This window comes from Varroa jacobsoni, unplaced genomic scaffold (assembly GCF_002532875.2).
Source record: "Varroa jacobsoni isolate VJ856 unplaced genomic scaffold, vjacob_1.0 scaffold_1306, whole genome shotgun sequence".
NCBI classification, from domain to species: Eukaryota; Metazoa; Arthropoda; class Arachnida; order Mesostigmata; family Varroidae; genus Varroa; species Varroa jacobsoni.
In genome coordinates, this window is record NW_019214208.1 from 48,274 (window position 1) to 65,703 (window position 17,430).

Sequence of the window (17,430 nt, forward strand, 5' to 3'; positions counted from 1 at the left end):
CCTGCGGATCTTTTTAGCGACAGTTGTCGTAATCAAACATTATTTTTTCGTTCGTTGAAATTTGAAAAAAGGCGAATGCCTATGAAGCATCGTGCTTCATGTTCCAGGCTAATCGAGCCTTCTCGCAAACGCTAATTATGATCTTTTGCTATCACATTTAGCGTTTACGCTGCGGAGTGCTAGAAATGCGCAAACGAATTTTATGAAGTATACGATGACCCCCTGATGGGATCTTTACAGATCTGGCCGTGCCATCTGTCGAGCTGATTTTTCAATATCCAAGCGTTACGAAGTGAACGATTAAGTTGCAGATATGCCAAATGTACAACCAATTATAGGAGAAAAACACTTCAAAATTGGAAACCATTGGTCGTACAATCAGGCATATATATATATATGCTTTATTGTTGCTTAGCATGATCGGTCATCGATAGGTAGTACACTGTAATATTGTATCATGAGTGAATATTAAGCAGACTTTAGTGGAATTATTTATCTTCCGAAACAGAAGTTATTTCTATTGTGCTTTAATAACAATTATCCCCTTGCGCATCTTTTTAGGGGCTCGGATGGCGCCAAGTATTGCGGTGGCAGAGGACCCTGTCTTCGCTGCCAATAATCCTTCCGGCCGTAGAGGAAAACAATCACTTTTTAGATGTCTCAGTGTTCCTGCAACAAAATCAGTGTATAACAGCAACTCTACGAGAAGTCCTTTGATTAGGAGAGCTGCTGGCTCCGTCGGACACAACGTAGAAGGAACCACAAGTTCGTCTAAACTGACTAAAACGAAAGGAACCTTCCCAGTGAGGAATTCACCGCTATTCATATCAGCATCGACAAGGTCCTCCACATGCCATCTTGTTCCACGATTAGTGGCACCACGACCGTGTAATGTCGTTGCCGTACGCAGGACCGCCTCGCGCCTTTGCCGCCGACGACACCGAGAGAGCTTCGAACTTCTACAGCAACTTCAGTTGAGGTTGAACGACGAAGACGAGGACGCCTGTGGCTGTAGAGACAACGTTTTCGGGTCACAGTTGTTGCTGCGGAACGAACGTAACAGGCAACGAGGTATCAGATTCAAGTTTAACGGCAGATCGAGGTAATTGTCAGTTAGAGACGAATAATAGAAATATATTAATTGTTTGCTAAGTAATTATAGTTACGGTACGAAAGAAACTAATAATGAGCCATTTCAAAAATATGTTTGATTTAATGCCCACATATTATTTTTGAATATTTTATAATATTGCGCTAAACTATTAAACATGTCCTAATATTTTCATATATGTGTTTCCGCTTCACTGAAGAAGAGGACTGAACGTATGAACGTCATTTAAATATATTAAATAATGGTTTCTGCCGTATCTTTGAATGTGCGCTTCGGCAATGAATACAATGTACGAGCAAACACGAACCTTTTGAAATAATACTTTTTTTAAGCTAAGCATAGCTAGACCTGATGCACCTCAGGAAGCAAATAATCGAAATCCTTTTTTACTAGAAGTTCTTTATGTGCTCGGTTCTCCTTACATTGCGAGGGTTGCAATGTATTTGTACCTGCACGTTTCCAGTAAGCTGCCCCTGTACACTCTGCCCGTATTCATTTTCGTATATGCTTTCAAGGTAACGGGTCATCGTAGATTCATCGCAGCTAATACACGTAAGGCTGGTGACCTGCAGGGCTACGAGAATAACCGACCCTCTTAGTCCGGAACGGTGGTCGTCCCTATGGGAAAAATTGTTAACAAGAAAGTAGACATGACACATATCATCAAGTGCGTCCTGTTTGCTCCCGACTTCGTCGGGATACTTCTCGATAACTCACGCTTTCATGCTGGTCTCCACTATTTCTAGCGGGCCAGTTCGACTCTTTCGTTTACGAAAGGCATTCATGGTCATTGAATGCGACACAGATTTATGCATGTCGAAAGCAAAATACCTGAAAACAATGTTGCTGTAGTACTTTAATATGGCAAACGTTGCAGCGACTCGATAGCACTTAAATATACAACAATTTCAAGCTAGTTTTTGTAATACCAATATTGTCACAAAAGGGCCATAATTCATGCAGGAACGAAAAGAGGTTATTTCTCCATAAGATTTCTAACAAGTGATCACTGTCGATCCTTGTAGGTCGTCGAGAATTAACTTCTTTGGTAAAATCTCTTTTTACAGCATATGTGTAAATACGAATCAAGACTAGTGATCGAAATACAGGGTTGTTGAAAAGTGTCAACAGTTCTTAGTTCAAGATTAAAGCAATTATTTCTTATATTGCAAGAAACAATACTTTTAAACAAAATATGCCCCAATTTGGTTATGATTTTTGGCCATCTTTCTAGTGACCGTATCACTTCTGTGTCTTCGGGGGGAAAAATTGTGACAAATGATTTTTGCATCTTCCCGTTACATAATAAGTCCTGCAAAGACCGGGAAAGATGAGTAAAAGATGAGAAAGTACAAGATCCGGGCTATAGGGCATATGCCTCATATTTTTTTTTATCAAGGTTCTTCCTATTGTCGCCATGTAGCTAGAGATTTATGTGGTCTAGCATTATCTAGCCAAGCAGCTAAAACTCGTAAAGCCGAATTCTATTTCAATATCGTCAAACACATAGCATCACCAGCTTTGGCATCAGTCTGGGCTTTGCTATACATTACAAAGCATATTTTTCACTATTTTTTTTCCTTTGCACATTATCGTCAAATATGGTCAATCATTCGTAAATGGGAATATGATCGAGTATATTATTTTACGTCAATTCCTGTAGCGCCCAAGGATCGAGCCTTTTCGTACCTAGCTTTCCTTGAGATTGCCTAAAACTGTTTAGTCGTGGATGTTAGTTCGTTGGCAATATAATGGCTACCTATGGGCTGTCTTACCTTAAGTCTGCATAAGAGCAATCAGATGACGCCAACGTCGGTCCAATGCAGCCTCTGTTACCTGAGGTATCTAGCTAGAAAAGCTGTGGTACTTTTTTGACAAGTTAGTATTTACCCTACGTAGCCTTTGTCCATACTTTTAGACTTAAATACTGTTCTATATTCAATGACATAACGATGAGCAATCCGTGATATGAAGATTTTTCTTAACTGTAATACGATTAGCTCTAATGCAGCAGTGGTCTGTCGCCTTGCCGTCTCTTCTACCGCGTTTCAATTTCCCTAGAGTATATTCCGTGAGTGTAGTGGATTGTTATAACCAAAAAATTGCTCAAGCGACGGAGTTCGTCGTATTTCAATGCTTATTCTCACAGGATCAACAACAGGAACGGTATATCATGATGTTTTCGTATGAAGCACGAAACAAAAAGGTTTCGGGAATTTCCTACGACTTTTTCCAAATTTTTAAAGCGAGCTAATAATACATTCACTGGAACATACAATGCATTAGAAAGGTCTCTTTTCTCAGTAAAAATTTAATATAGCATAATATATTCTCTTAATAGCTTAATACTTTCGAGTAATAGACAAGTGGCTAGAGTTAGTTCAACGAATTACAAATAGTCACTCAATTTATATCTGAGATAACCCACACCTAACTGGCGCCTCACTTTAAAGGGAACGCCGTCTGGAATTGTCTACCTGGACCACGATTCTATAAAAATTTGCCAGAGTTGACCTGCTTTATACAAATTTCCCTAAATGGCAAGGTGATCTTTTCGCGGCACAAGAGCCTGTCGTGCTAGGCGAGCGATGCATTGAACGCCATTTAACAAAATCTCCGATATTGTCGATGTATGGATGAAGCTGCTAGTATATATATGGTACGCTGACTAACATTTCCCTATGTCGTTGCGTTTGTTGACTTTCTTTCCTCTTTAGGTCACTGCAACGTGGCACCGTTCCGTCAATCAACGATACAGGATCTTTACAGCTTGTTGCTTTCCGAAAAGTAAAGCCACGCTCTCATTCAGTAGAAGATACGAGTCCGTCAAGAAGCGAATCCTCATCTGAACTTGAAGAGATCCTCGCGAATCGCACCAATAGCCGGCTAGTCCTAGGGGTATCTGATGATCCCTTCGAGATCGCGACTGACCCCGATGGACATTCAAGGGGAATCGGAGACGTCGAGGAGGGCACAACGTTAAAGGATTCAATTGGAACTCCTTCGGAGCTTAGTACTGAAGCCACTTGTAAAGCTTTTGTAGGGAATAAAAAAAATCGCCGACAATGGTTGGATGGCGATAGTCAATTTCGTAGAGGGACCGTCGAACTCAGGAGTAGCAGCCGTTCTCGAGTAGTGTTAGGAGAACAGCAGCATTTGTTACTTCAGGAAATTGAGGACGAGCTTAGAGCTCGCCGAAAAGCCGTTCGTGGAGACAAACACGATCTTTCTTTTGACGAGTTGATCGTCACCGTTGATGGGAGGCCCATAACACTTGTTGGAAAACAATATAGAAATAAAGACAAAAGAAAATCATCCGCACAAGAAATCGAGATTGAAGTATTCACTTTTGAGACAATGGAGCGGCAGGAAAGCTTTAAGAAACAAGTCAAGGATACCCAGGAGTGGTTCAGGTGGGCAGATCATGATAAAAACACATGCTAAGAGTTTTACCTAACCGATACTTGTTTTGCTTCAGACGGCTGCCCTTTCCCGTTCAACCCAAAACGGGCTGTATTTGTGGTTTCAAACTTTTTTAAAGGAGATTAAGGGCTAGTATAATATGCCAACCAGACTTTACTTCTAAGACATTCACGTAGTATTGTAGGCCGACTTCAAACTCAGACCACCTTGCATACCTCTAGGCGTGAGGTCGCCTAGATTTAGGAGGCAATCGCGTTACGAGGGCACCGCCATAAACACGGGCAGATGTTATCACATGTACTTATTACATACAGACAGTTCTTGCAACAGCTGTAGTGATTTCTTAATATCAGACGCTCCGAAATATATTGGACGAAAATAGATAACAAAAAAAAGATAACGAAAAATTACCGAACGTAGCATAAGTGTTGAAGTAAAAATCAGACCGATTTACTCACTGATTGGTCGTTTATCATTTTTAATCACAGGCGTACATTCATATCAAATTAAGCAATAGATTGCCCTATCTCGTTTGGCTTCGTCTTCCCTCCTCCGTTGTTCCTAAAGACTCTTGGTAAAATACCACCAACATGTCCGCTTGCCGGCATCCATGCACCTTGACGAACGTTAAAAGCTTGCGTGTCCTTCATGTATAGCAGCCACATGTCCGTAGGTATTTACCATTAAAATGTCGCTGTACCATAGGCGGAACGAACGTCAAACGTTAAGCGACAAGCAAATGAGCAGTAAACAGAAACATCTTGTCTCTGTTCTGTACCAATGCTGCTAAGCGCAGTAACGGAAACATTTTTCTCTCGCATTTACTGTCATTCCGGCCTTTATGACATGCACAATAAAACGACCGTGTGCTTATTCAGTACGACGTTGTACATAAAGCAACAAAGCTGTCGGAAGGCGCAAGTAGAGGGAGGAGAGAGTTCGCAACGAGACATAACCGAGCAGAAAACAACTCAAAATTTTTTTGGCCTTATACCGCACGATTCTTCACCGTCCGGCGACTGATGTCAGTCCTTTTGCAGCCCAGAACTATTGGTGACGAGACAGAAAGATCGGTCAAGGACTCTGTCCTAGCATGATATATTATTGATGGGCGCACTTTGCGCCGGACGGCAACACCGGGAACCGTCTATTGCAAGTTGGCCGATGATTGCGCTTGCCGTAGCTGCTTGTATCAGATAATTTAGCTTCCATCAGAGCTGTCAGTTTTTGTTTTGCTTAACCTTAAGAACAAAAATTATGATATAGTGCTTTTTTCCTTGATGGCTATTTGTTTATCAATTGATTCTTTTTGATTCAGGCCTCGCCAACGACATATACTAAAAGAAGTTCGATCAAATAGACAAACAGATAGTCAATTTACTATTGATTGGTTGTTACTTGAGGTTGCAATGATTGATATAAAGGATACGAGAAAATCGGTCAATGTAAGTACATCATAGTGCTTACTAATAACAACTATTAACATATATATTATGCGTATTCTATAAGTTGGTTTGTTGTTAATAATCAATAGAAAATATTATGCTTTTCGCTAAACTTCCGCTCGTCGTGTATATGTATAGCATGTTCAATAAGTCTGTTGTTTACAGAAGTCCAAGACTAATTGGGTTAGTCAATGAAGTATTTATAATATATTTTACGTTAGATAACTTCGAAAAAATTGTATTTTACAATTAGTGTATTAGTTAATAATGTTACCTGAGTTTTCAGAAAAATAATTGTGCAAAAGGCTTAACCAAAACATAGCCATAGTAGCCTTGCTATTTCTCAGTCAGTATCTGAATAAGACATTCGCATAGATTTAAAGAGATCGGATCGTCTCTATTCGAGTAAATAAAGACAGCCAAGGCGACCGTATATATATAAGACTGTAATTTTTAAGTGTAGTCAATATTAAAAACAAGGCGCTTTCCAATCTCATTTCTTTAACCAATCAATGATTAACGGTGATATTTACCGACGGGCCGGTGATATAACAACTCAGCATTGTGCTCTCATGCTGCCTTACGCTAAAAAAGAGCTAAGGAAAACATAATTTCTTATGCGTTTTCACGCAGGAAGCAGGCTAGGAAGTGGAGGGTTGTACAAGAAACAACTGACTATGTAAGATCACGAAACGCGTCGTAGTGCCGTTGTAAGTTGTTCTCTGATTGTCCTACCAAACCCCAAACGCTAAGGTTACTACTGATGCTCAGCGTTTTGCGCGCGGTACGCCCCTATTTTTCAGCCAATTCTTTTTCTGTCTATTCTCTGACCGACGTGCTTGGTGACGTTATCAAAACTAGCTTCAGCCGGCATTCGTTTTAAAATCATTGTGGAGGGTGGTGAGTGTCCAATGTCGGCTCCAGCTAATGGTGATACCTTAGACTGCTAATGAAATCTTAAAACGCAGTAATATATTTGGCTGACAGAAACCACGTTAAACGTACTTGGTGTTCCGACGGATCTGACTTATTTAATCCTATACGAGAATGGTTTTATATTCCTGATCCCAATAAAATTCATGCCAAATCTATGCGTTGAAATGGTAAAATGCAGCCGGACAGCTGGGTCCAATGGTGCCAGCACCAATATTAGATAGTCCGAAACGGGAAGGTTTTTCTTATCCGAATCTGTTCCGAATTTTTCTTATCCGTAAACATGTGTATCGAATTTTTCGAAGTATCACCTGTACTAAGCGTACAGTGTATGTAATAATGGTGGGTTCCAAACAAAAAATAGAAAAATGCATTTCGTTATAGTGTAAGCGTTTAATGAAATTCTATAAGCAAGAAAATATGTGGCAACTGTGTGGAGTGCTCTAACAGGTCACAGTATATATGCGCGGACTATATAGTACAATCCAATATAGGCTGCATTGGGTTTTAGAAGGATCATGTTTTACAGGGATATGCACATAGGCTAATTGAATGCCAGAGGCAGTTAGCTGATTTACTAAAAAAAAACACTTTCACTATGCGGCACATAATGTAAAATTGCAGAACTAATGATGGCTTTTGGCTAGGGATTGCTTGTTGATGTACCAACAATAGATGTTAAATGAGTTTAGAAATGCCAATGTGATTAAGGACATTAGAAGCCAATTATGGGCCTTTTCACACTTACCATATGGAAGGGCAGATCTTCCTTCCGAAAAAAGCAGGCTTATCTTGACACGATTCTCGTTCACTTTCAGGTCGGGCGGCAGTGTTTTGGACGAAGACGCAAGTCCATGGAGCTCGTCGGGGCAACTAGGCAAGTTTTTTGAGGAAGCCTCAGCGAAATGTTCTGAATCAGGCACTGAAGAGTTCGCCGATTTCCTCCAGAGGAATCGCGAGTCATTTAACAGGTAACAGAAACCTGTTTTAACTAGCTAGCTCTTCTTTCTCTTCCTAACATATTTCTAACTAACTATGGTTTTAACTAAAGAAGATGTGAGCCAGACATGCTGTTAGCCGTATGGTTATTTTGCTATTATTTACCCTAGTCCTACTTATAGCGGCGCCTATAGTTGGGGGCATCACCGTCAATCCGTTACAGCACTCGTTCAAGTTTTTCCTGATGTTTTTATGTATAGAATGTACTGCTTTCGAATATTTCGTTGTACAGGAATATGTGGATATATTTGGGGGTGCTCATTGGCGTGCAAGCTTCATTTGAGCCTCATCGCTTTACTACTACCATAGTTATTCATCCTTCCAGTCCTATTTGTTTGTGGTATCATCTAAAAACGTGAAGACTATTTGAAAGACGACAAAGCTGTCTCCGTTCGTGCACACGTACTGTACAAAATTTGTTAATAATAAACAACCGCCACAAAAAAAAAGAAAATACCTAATGGAATCTCTCGCTTTATTTCGGTATTTTATCACTAAGAAAACCGCGGTTTCTCCTTCTCGGCCCTACGCATGCAGCTTCCGTGCGTAAGCCAACATAAGGAATCCATTGAACGTAGGGAAGGTGCACGGATTTAGTATTGGCTATAGTATTATTTAATGTGATTTGAAGACCGATCAACACCCCAGGCTAAAGAGGTGCACCGTTCTTTTCCAATATGCCGAGTGAGGCAAACACCTTTAGACAGCTTAAAACAAAAGTCCAATTTAAGACATTTTTCTTAAACTGTAAAGAGATGCTTTTTAAGCTATGAAGAGATTTTTGCCCTGCCGGGCATAATACAATCAAGGCTTCTCACAGTATCGTCTTATTTTTCATATTCCGATACGGCATCAAGTTGCCGCCATCATGGATCGACAGCGTTAGGCGGCAACGTAGGGCTGAGTTGACAATTTAAGTCAATACTTCAGTCGACATACGTGACTCTACAAAAAAAAATCACGGCCATTCATTAGAAACACCATTAGTGGTACGAAGAATGACCGTTACCATTGTCCACTTATACCCTTTTATTAGCTCCGATTAAAGTTTGAAGCTGACGATCCAGGCCTTAGCTCTGGTGATATTGTACGTAGAGCTTGAGCGCGTAACATCACCAACTTTGTAGTAATAAACATGCCATCAAAGACTGATAATCTTCCAGAGCTACTCCCTGTTCTTATATGCGTCCTGCGGTAGGCGCTGATGTAAACTTTGTCATCCTTTGTTCTGTTGGTAGCACTTCGTGTTGCAAGTATCCTCAACAAGGGGCCTTGGGACGCCATTGCGGACAAAGTCACTGGTCTCGCATTCTCACAGGAACGAATTGGAAGTGTCATAGATTTAGAATTGATCTTCACAGATGTAGGACGATGCGGCTCAAATCATTATCTTTAACGCGTACGTGGCATTATGCTAAACATCGAAGATTATTGCGTTCTAAAGCAAGTTACTTGTACAATAAATGTTTAAACTGAGGAGGTTCGACATTTCATATCTAAAATTATTTACTACTATTATATGTGCAGAACATATGTTTTTGTAAATATGTATGTGTATAATGATATATACAGGACCTGACTGGATGATGAAAAGTAAAAACATACACAATAGTAGGTAAATTGAGCCGAAATTAAAACGGGGAAGAACATTATACATGTGGAAGCTGGGTTCCGGATAAAAGTGACAATAAATACTGCTACGTTAATACTACGAATGTACTATAGATAAAAAATGTGGTAACGATAATTATCACGAATTCGTTAACTAATTTACAATTACATCCATACGGGAAAGCGTATGGATAATGAAAAACGTCACTTAGACGATAGCTTCCATCTTAAACGCTCGTTTCGAAAATTAAACTGGGTCGTTATTTATAAAATAATATACCATATATAAGATAAATATATTGTTATTTCTAAAAACTTGAACAGCTCGGCAATCTTTATTTATTTGAAATCAACTTCAGTAACTACAAACAGCCGTTGCATCAAGCATCTTAACGATTCTGTATGGTACATCAATCAAACAGCACAGCGTAGTATAGGCCATATTGGCAGTTCGACATCATAAGGTAGCACTCTCTACACTTACCGGTAAAAATATCTATTCAACCAAAGTCGACCAAACCAGCACTAGCTAAAGCAATAATCCTTGCTGAGGTGTAATCTACATGACGCGGTTCGTCGGAACAATTGGACTGCAGATAACATTCATGGATCTCGCTCCGGTGATGTCGTGTTGGTGAATTGTGGGCCTGGTAAGCTTAGGATCAGTCAATGAGGTGAGAGTCCAGGTTCGGATCCGGGCGTAAACCCACGGTTTGTTTCATGCATAACGGAAGTTAACCATTTTGAGCAACATTTAACGGCTAGAGTCTCGACGTTCAAGGCAAGATATTAATTTCACCCGAAAACCTTGTAATCCTACCAGCAGGAACTTTGGACAGATCTAAGTGCTTCTGATCGTTGTTCTTTAGACGAATCAATAAAACAATACTTCGTCACGTATTGCTCTAAAATCCGCTTAATCCACCAACTAGAGTTTATCTTACATTTAGGATGATATCCTTCCGTTTCCTCTTTCTCGCCCAATACCTTCCGCTCATAATAGTTTAAAACGTGCAAAAATCTCCGAACAAACCCAATGCCGATCCCCACTAGGGTCAACACGAGCTGTGCATCATTCATAATATGTCCTTGAATACGTCAGGTCCACGCTACTTTCGTGTAGAACCTTGCTTTTTTTTTGCAAACAGCAATTATTCATTACTCAGGACCCGATCAGTTGGCAAGGGGTGATAATAGCTAGCCGGAATATATCACTCGTGCTAAGACTGAAATATGTTAAACCTTCGTGCAGAGCATGTGTAGACACCTATTCAGCTCGAACCTAATGCCACTGAACTGTGTCGTTCGGAGAGGCGCTACGAGAGTTCAACAAACACGCCGCCAAGAATGGGAAATCTCAGCCGTGAACGCTTCTCAACGTCAATGACTACCTAGGGCAACTGGCAGGTGGATAAATAGTGCATTTGACCCATCCAAGTAGTGAATTAAAAAAGACAATATAAACATGGTTCGGAAATAGTTATACGGCGAATCGCCAGGAGAGCAATAAGGCTGTGTTTTTTCTCATAGAATCTGAAACACGATATAAGATTCAAGACCATATAAGACCGACGGTTTGAGTCGCGCTTGAAGGGGCAGTCAGTCGTCGAAAGTAATTCTTAACTACGGCAATAGAATGGGCTTGATGGATGTGCAAAATCAAAAGAAAATCCATATCTTTTTCAGGTGAATATCTATTTTTAGTTTACGTCATCGAATCGTTGTGTTATACGCACTTAAGAAAACTAACTAATCTTATTAATTAAAACTTGCAAGAAAAGGTCGGGTCTCTTGCATCGTAAAAACGAGCGTATGCTTGTTACACCAAGATGCTTATGTGTCTCATAAAATTAATTTTTCGCTTAGAACTATATAAAAACGTATTATTACTTATTTTTAATTATCGATAGATGGATTGCGTGCCCTAAGTACTTACTATCTTGGCCAGCAATAGGATTTTCATTTGACTTATATTATTATAGATACTCTTTACACCGAACACAAACACCATTGAATTTCCATATGGCCATTTTATTGAACTTCTGTATCGGTTCAATTTCAGGTTTCTGGAGACTCGGTGTTCTAGCAGCAAACGCTTAGTCGATCGAGATAGCGGGGTGTTTACTGAACAGGAGATCCAGCAGCATGGCAGCATGTCTTCATCAACTGGAGGGTGTTCATCGACGACGAGTTTCCAAGCAACTTCAAAGTCTACGTCGGCTACTGTCCATTCGAAAAGCAAAGACAGCATCGGTTGCACGAGCAGCGGTGGAAGCAATACGGCCAAATCAACACTTTCAGTCTCTCCAGCATCAAGTGCGCCGTCACCGACCACCGTAGGACCGTCCAGCTCCTCCAGTGCTTCCCAGCGACAACTTCACATAGTCAAATCGAGCTCTCAGGACAATCATTCGCACAACGTCCATAAGGTACGCCACACTTAGATGCCCATCTGTCCGTGCGATGCGTGCACAAAGAGGTTGTAATCACAGTCATTTGCCGGGGCTTTCAGCATCCCCCGAAATGAGACTAAAAAAAAAGGTTCACAGTGGAAAAAGGTTAAACAAACCTACCGTTAAAGTAGCAACCATGTCTATTTGAAATCAGCTCATTTTTTGACCAAATTAGCATAATACCCATTTTTGCAGGGTTTTTGCGACTATTTGCCAGTGATTTTAATAAAAACGATGAGTTCAGATGGTGCAAGGATGAGTATCCGTATTTCTCGATGTGATTATGATTTCTTCTGTTTCGCTTACTGGATAAGACTTTCGAGAAAACGAAGAGACATTAGATTTAATCATAGAAGTTTCTACAAGGAATTGCGTACGCTAAACATTATTAATTTAATATAACCTATTGAGACTACCGTTTTTCGTTAGGAAGAAAAGAATCTTCTTTCCGTTTTTCAATATGTTTTTTCAGGGCTAGGACCCATGGATTAGGTTAGTCTACGATACAGTATATTGTTCTCGGTTCATGCCATGATACGTAGGCCTATTTATTATAGTACATCATATAGTTTATATTTGTAATTGCCAATCAACGTATAATCGCTTGATTAAGCAAATTCACAGTTTTAGTCATTAACGCCATTGAAACAACCTGCCTCGTTTAATGCCAAAATGTCAATTGGAAAAATCATTGTCGGCCTATAAAACGCTTGCAGGCATTGGGCAGCGTAAATCTCTCACTGCATTATTTTAACTGGGTTTAATGTGGGGCCATATTTCCCCGACTAGGAGAGTTTTTCGGACAAATCGTTGTTATTGAAGTATAACACAATTGAAGAGTTATGTCACCACAAATGCGTCTTGTGGGGTATAGTTGGTACAGAATGAGCCGTGAGAAGACTGACGGCCGTTGATGATTATCATGCTTCTATGTTACTATTTCATTATTAACCACAGCTGTCGTGAAATACGTATCATTGATGGGGCCCGAACCAGTGATCGCGGCCGACGACATGACATATTACTAAAATATAGTATAAGATATAAAACGGATATTGTTACCACTGACTTTATATGTTCAATGTATCCTCCAAATTCTAACTTCACCAATCTTCTTTCTAACAAAAGAACGAAATAATCACACAAATAAGTCACAAGTGTTCAATTTAATTAAAATTATATTACTTACTTAGTCAATCTGGGTGGCCGCATGAATTTGCCAAGGGCTGTTGGAGAGAACAAGGCTTACTAAGATAAAGCTGTCGTGTTTATTCAATGCCATTTGAAACTTACGACATAAATGAGGTTATTGCGACTGCATCACTGCCAAAACACCCAGTACTTAGTAGCCCTTGAGAAGTAACGAAGTTACAGGGCTTGACAAAGAAATAATAGAAAAAAAAAAGTAAAGTTTTTCGAAATATCACACGGAAAAAATGGGTTGTACAAAATCATTGACATTACAAACTAGCCTTCAAAAACATATTGTGACTTCCTAGATAGCCGGGTTAGATCTAGGAGGGATGGTACAACGTATTAGAAAGTTCAATGGCTAATTCAGTGCAAACTGCGTGTGAAGTCGAGCGCGCGCATTTCATCGCCTGAAGAACTTGAATGCAGGAAGCCGTGAGACACTGCGAGTACCACCGAGTTAGCCAAATACTAACAAATTATGTGATGTTGCTTCTCAGCTTATTTAAGACCAACCATTACGATGTTACTTCATTTCAATTAAGTAAGATGATAGCATGTTTCGACATACGCAATTCAAAGCTTTTGTTTCCGTTTAACGTAAATTGGTGTTGCCGACCTCGCGTAGCCTATGCCTTTCTAAGCCCTTCGTCCTTACCGAGACTACGGCTTAATTTGTTACTTTTGCTTCGAACGGTATCTTCTTGGAGTAATTCTATCCATACTCTTCAAGCCACGGCGGTTTTTTTTACTATTCGTAGAATAGAAATAAATAGACCAAAAATACACTAGCATGTACAGACATTACTATAATAATGAAGGGAAACAATATTATGTCCTGCACACACAATATTCACTTTACGATAGAATGAGAATGATGCCAGCAAAAGTTCAATTTGTTGGCACGAAAAACATGATTTGGTTCTTTTTGTACCATGACGAAAGATGGTGAGATGCAAGTTACCGATGGGCTTACTCACCCGAGAATGATTCCTCCTTGGAATGATTCCTCTTATCATTTTATATGTTTCTAGAAGTTTCATCTTTAACAGTGGGGCATTTAATTTTTTATCGAGCTTAATTAGAGAATTCAAAAGAAATCGTGCACAGTACTTATTAAGTAGTTAATGCGGTCAAGTCAAACGATGACGGAATCTCTGCATAGCTGTTGCCTGTAACTCAAGCAACCTTGTGAACAATTCATTTTCCCTAAACGAAGTCATTTTTTTCTTATTTATATGTTTTTTTTTTTTTTTCACAAATGCGCAACATTCATTTACCGGGCTTAACGGAGCCGCGTATAATCATTCCGATTTCGTATCTAGATGTCGACGGTCCACCGAACGGAGTCGCAGATTCGAACTTCAGGAACGCATCCCGAGTTCAAAACGATCATTGAGTTAAACGGCGATAACAACGTTCCGCCGGACGCGCTCCGCCATCCTGATAACGTCGGATTGGGTCTAACGGCTTCATCAGAGCCACAGCTAAGGGCTGCAATCTTGAAGCGCCCTTTGTCTGAGTTTCCGCGCTTCCCGCCTCTACCATCAGAGGGGTCAAAATTGCCTGGCTGCCAACGAATGTCGACAGGTTTCGAAGCAAATATGAGCTCTTCGTACCACTTTAGTAGCACGTCCAGGAGCAGATTCCAATACTGTGGTGAGTGCTTGTAATTGAAAATACCTTGAAGTTTTTTCTCGTGATACTAAAATATGGCCAGAAATCAGTTTATGTGGATTAACGAGGTTTTTTTTTACGTCCGCACGAAATAAAGTTAACTGTTGGGCTGCTTTGCGTGTTTGTGCAATTTTTTTTTATTGCTGTGTGCGTTTCTGCTAGCGGTTTTCCACTATTGTTTTCAGGCTTTTTCGGAAATTTTTGAAAAAAATTGTGCAAGGTAATCCTTCTTGTACATATCTCTTGCTTCTTTCCTTTTTACTTGCTTGCCCTCGGTCTGGAGTAGTCCACCGTATTCTTCGAGTTTATAGTCTTTCTGAGCACTTGTTCTCCTTGAGCTAATCTTCCTGAAATTAAACAAAGTTGAATTTGCTATAAATCAACTGGGTTACTTAAGTTTTTTTTTCACACTGTAAAATATTTCTGGAGAAATTTAAAGTTCTGTGAGGAACGAATCCTCTGCTCTAGATTTTCAAATGCTCCGTAAATGATCGCGTCAAAAGGCCATAAATATTTGTTTTAGACGTAATACATTACTTTTTCAGTTTAGAGAACTTTTCAGTTGTTGAGAAGCAGATTTACCTGTCTTGTTTTTTAAGACAGTCCTGAGTTAAAGGCGTGTTTGCTATTATTCATAAGTCAAATTACTACACTGTTATGATGTTTGCCAAACTTTACATAATTGTCGTTGAATTTCGTGATCGAAAAAATCAAAATGAGATGCCTTAAAATTTAACTTAGAACGTTTCTGATATCTCATGGAATACTATTAAGCGTGTGGGTATTGCCAAGTGCATTCAAATTATCAACTAATGAACCTATAATTAATAAAAAAAAAAACACAACAAAAAAGAATATATAATAATTTCAATATAGTCATAGCTAAAGTTTAGGGAAAGATTAAGTTAAAAGATAGTGATTTTTTTTTTGGTCTAGGAAATCTACCAGCTGAGATCGATTTCGAACCTCGATTCTATCGAGAAAACATTTTCGCGTCCAAATTTCGAAAATGGAAACTTGGAACCATCGACAAATTATGCTCTCATTCTTTATTCTCGTAAACTTTACCGTTCCTGAAGAGAAAAGAAAAAAACAAGACAATAATTATTTCCGGTTCGAACATTTGAATGTAGTTTCGAGTATAACTGATAATTACTTGGCCACAAACCGTCTACTGCCGTAGCTTATTTCAAGCATACACAGAATCTCATGTTTGTTAACTTTGAAAATGTTTATACGGAGCCCGCAGTAAAAATCTCTAGTTACAATTAAGTCAATAGGATTTCTTACTATCCGTCTGTGTATCTTTTAGCCAGTATTTATGATGCCCACGAACTAAACTGTCTTTGTCTTCTTAACTGTGTCTATCTGATTCTACTGCGTAACAAAATTAGGCGAGACCAACACGTTCAAATTCTCGACAGAGCACGTGTCTTCGTCGTTTTCGGAGCAGGGCTATGAGAGTGTCAGTGAAAGTGAGGATGAGGAATCGGTTGACGTCGACGACGAAGGCGATGACGAGAGTCATCGAAGAGATCTCGACGTTATGGCCAATGTGAGCGTCACGAACGATGGCAGTGGCAGCATGAGCAAGTGCAATCTCATAGGTGTTCAGGGATCGCTGAGCACTTCGGAGACATCCGATTCGTTGAGGGCTATCGACAGTAATAGTATCGAGACGACCGGAATCGGAAGTAGTCAGCTGTCGAATAGTGGGTCGACAACGAACAACGCTAACGTCACATCCCGGAGCGAATCTTGCGTGACGCTCAACGCTTTAGAGGTACGAACATTTAGATTATATATATATATATATATATATAGAAGATGAGCTAAAGATTTCTTAGTAGTTGAAACTGTGCATCTGCTGAAGTAGCATAAGGTCCAAATATTATTGCAATAATTAATAGCGAATTTATTTTTTGAAGACTTCCCAATTAGTAAGAGACTTTTGTCCTTATATATGTGTATATGCCGGTGCGTCTAAATTGCGAAAAAAATACGCGGACTATTTGCCGTAGCGAGCATACGTTTATCTGCTAATTTTGCCATTGAAGCAAAGAAGAGGGAAGAGAGACAAACCCATGCTAGTGTTGTATTCAAATTTGAGCAAATATTAGTTATTATATAATCTTTCGAGGACTGGAAAATTTTCGTCGATATTGAAAACTTTTTTTTTGCCCGAAATCGACGTTCTACGTTATTCCCACATTTGATGCGGCTTCTGAAAGATACTAGAAAACCTTTTATGAGCCGAAGATCCTTAATAGATTTGGATTTAAAGGACTTCTAAATTCACTAAAATTGGCCAAATGCTCTTTTTGATACATTTATATCTTTGATACAGAAATTAACGACTGTTTTAGAGAAGTGGATATCAAGTGTTAATTTTGTCCTTCAGATAAGCTCTAACTATTAGCTTCTTCATCTGTCTTGCGGCTTTTTCAACTCTTTGGTTGTTTAATTGTTTTAAAAATGGCTCAGTTGTAGAGGTTAGAATGCAGGCTATATTGAATAAAATGAGTGTAAAGGACAACATTTGAATTATATAAAAAAATTATATTTAAAAAAAAAAAAAAAAAATATA

At 39.4% G+C, this 17,430-nt stretch overlaps 1 protein-coding gene across 4 annotated transcripts in view; it reads left to right on the forward strand.

The window, feature by feature from the left end:
• Window positions 1–17,430, forward strand: part of LOC111268654 (uncharacterized) — a 48,319-nt gene that overhangs the window by 18,817 nt on the left and 12,072 nt on the right. For all 4 annotated transcript variants that reach the window (XM_086971760.1, XM_022847769.2, XM_022847771.1 and 1 more), the window contains exons 2-7: window positions 562–1,102; window positions 3,829–4,524; window positions 7,731–7,883; window positions 11,585–11,951; window positions 14,492–14,825; window positions 16,238–16,626. In XM_086971760.1, coding sequence (XP_086827886.1) covers window positions 570–1,102; window positions 3,829–4,524; window positions 7,731–7,883; window positions 11,585–11,951; window positions 14,492–14,825; window positions 16,238–16,626 — 2,472 coding nt within the window. In that variant the 5' untranslated portion in view covers window positions 562–569. The remainder of the gene's footprint in view (window positions 1–561; window positions 1,103–3,828; window positions 4,525–7,730; window positions 7,884–11,584; window positions 11,952–14,491; window positions 14,826–16,237; window positions 16,627–17,430) is intronic.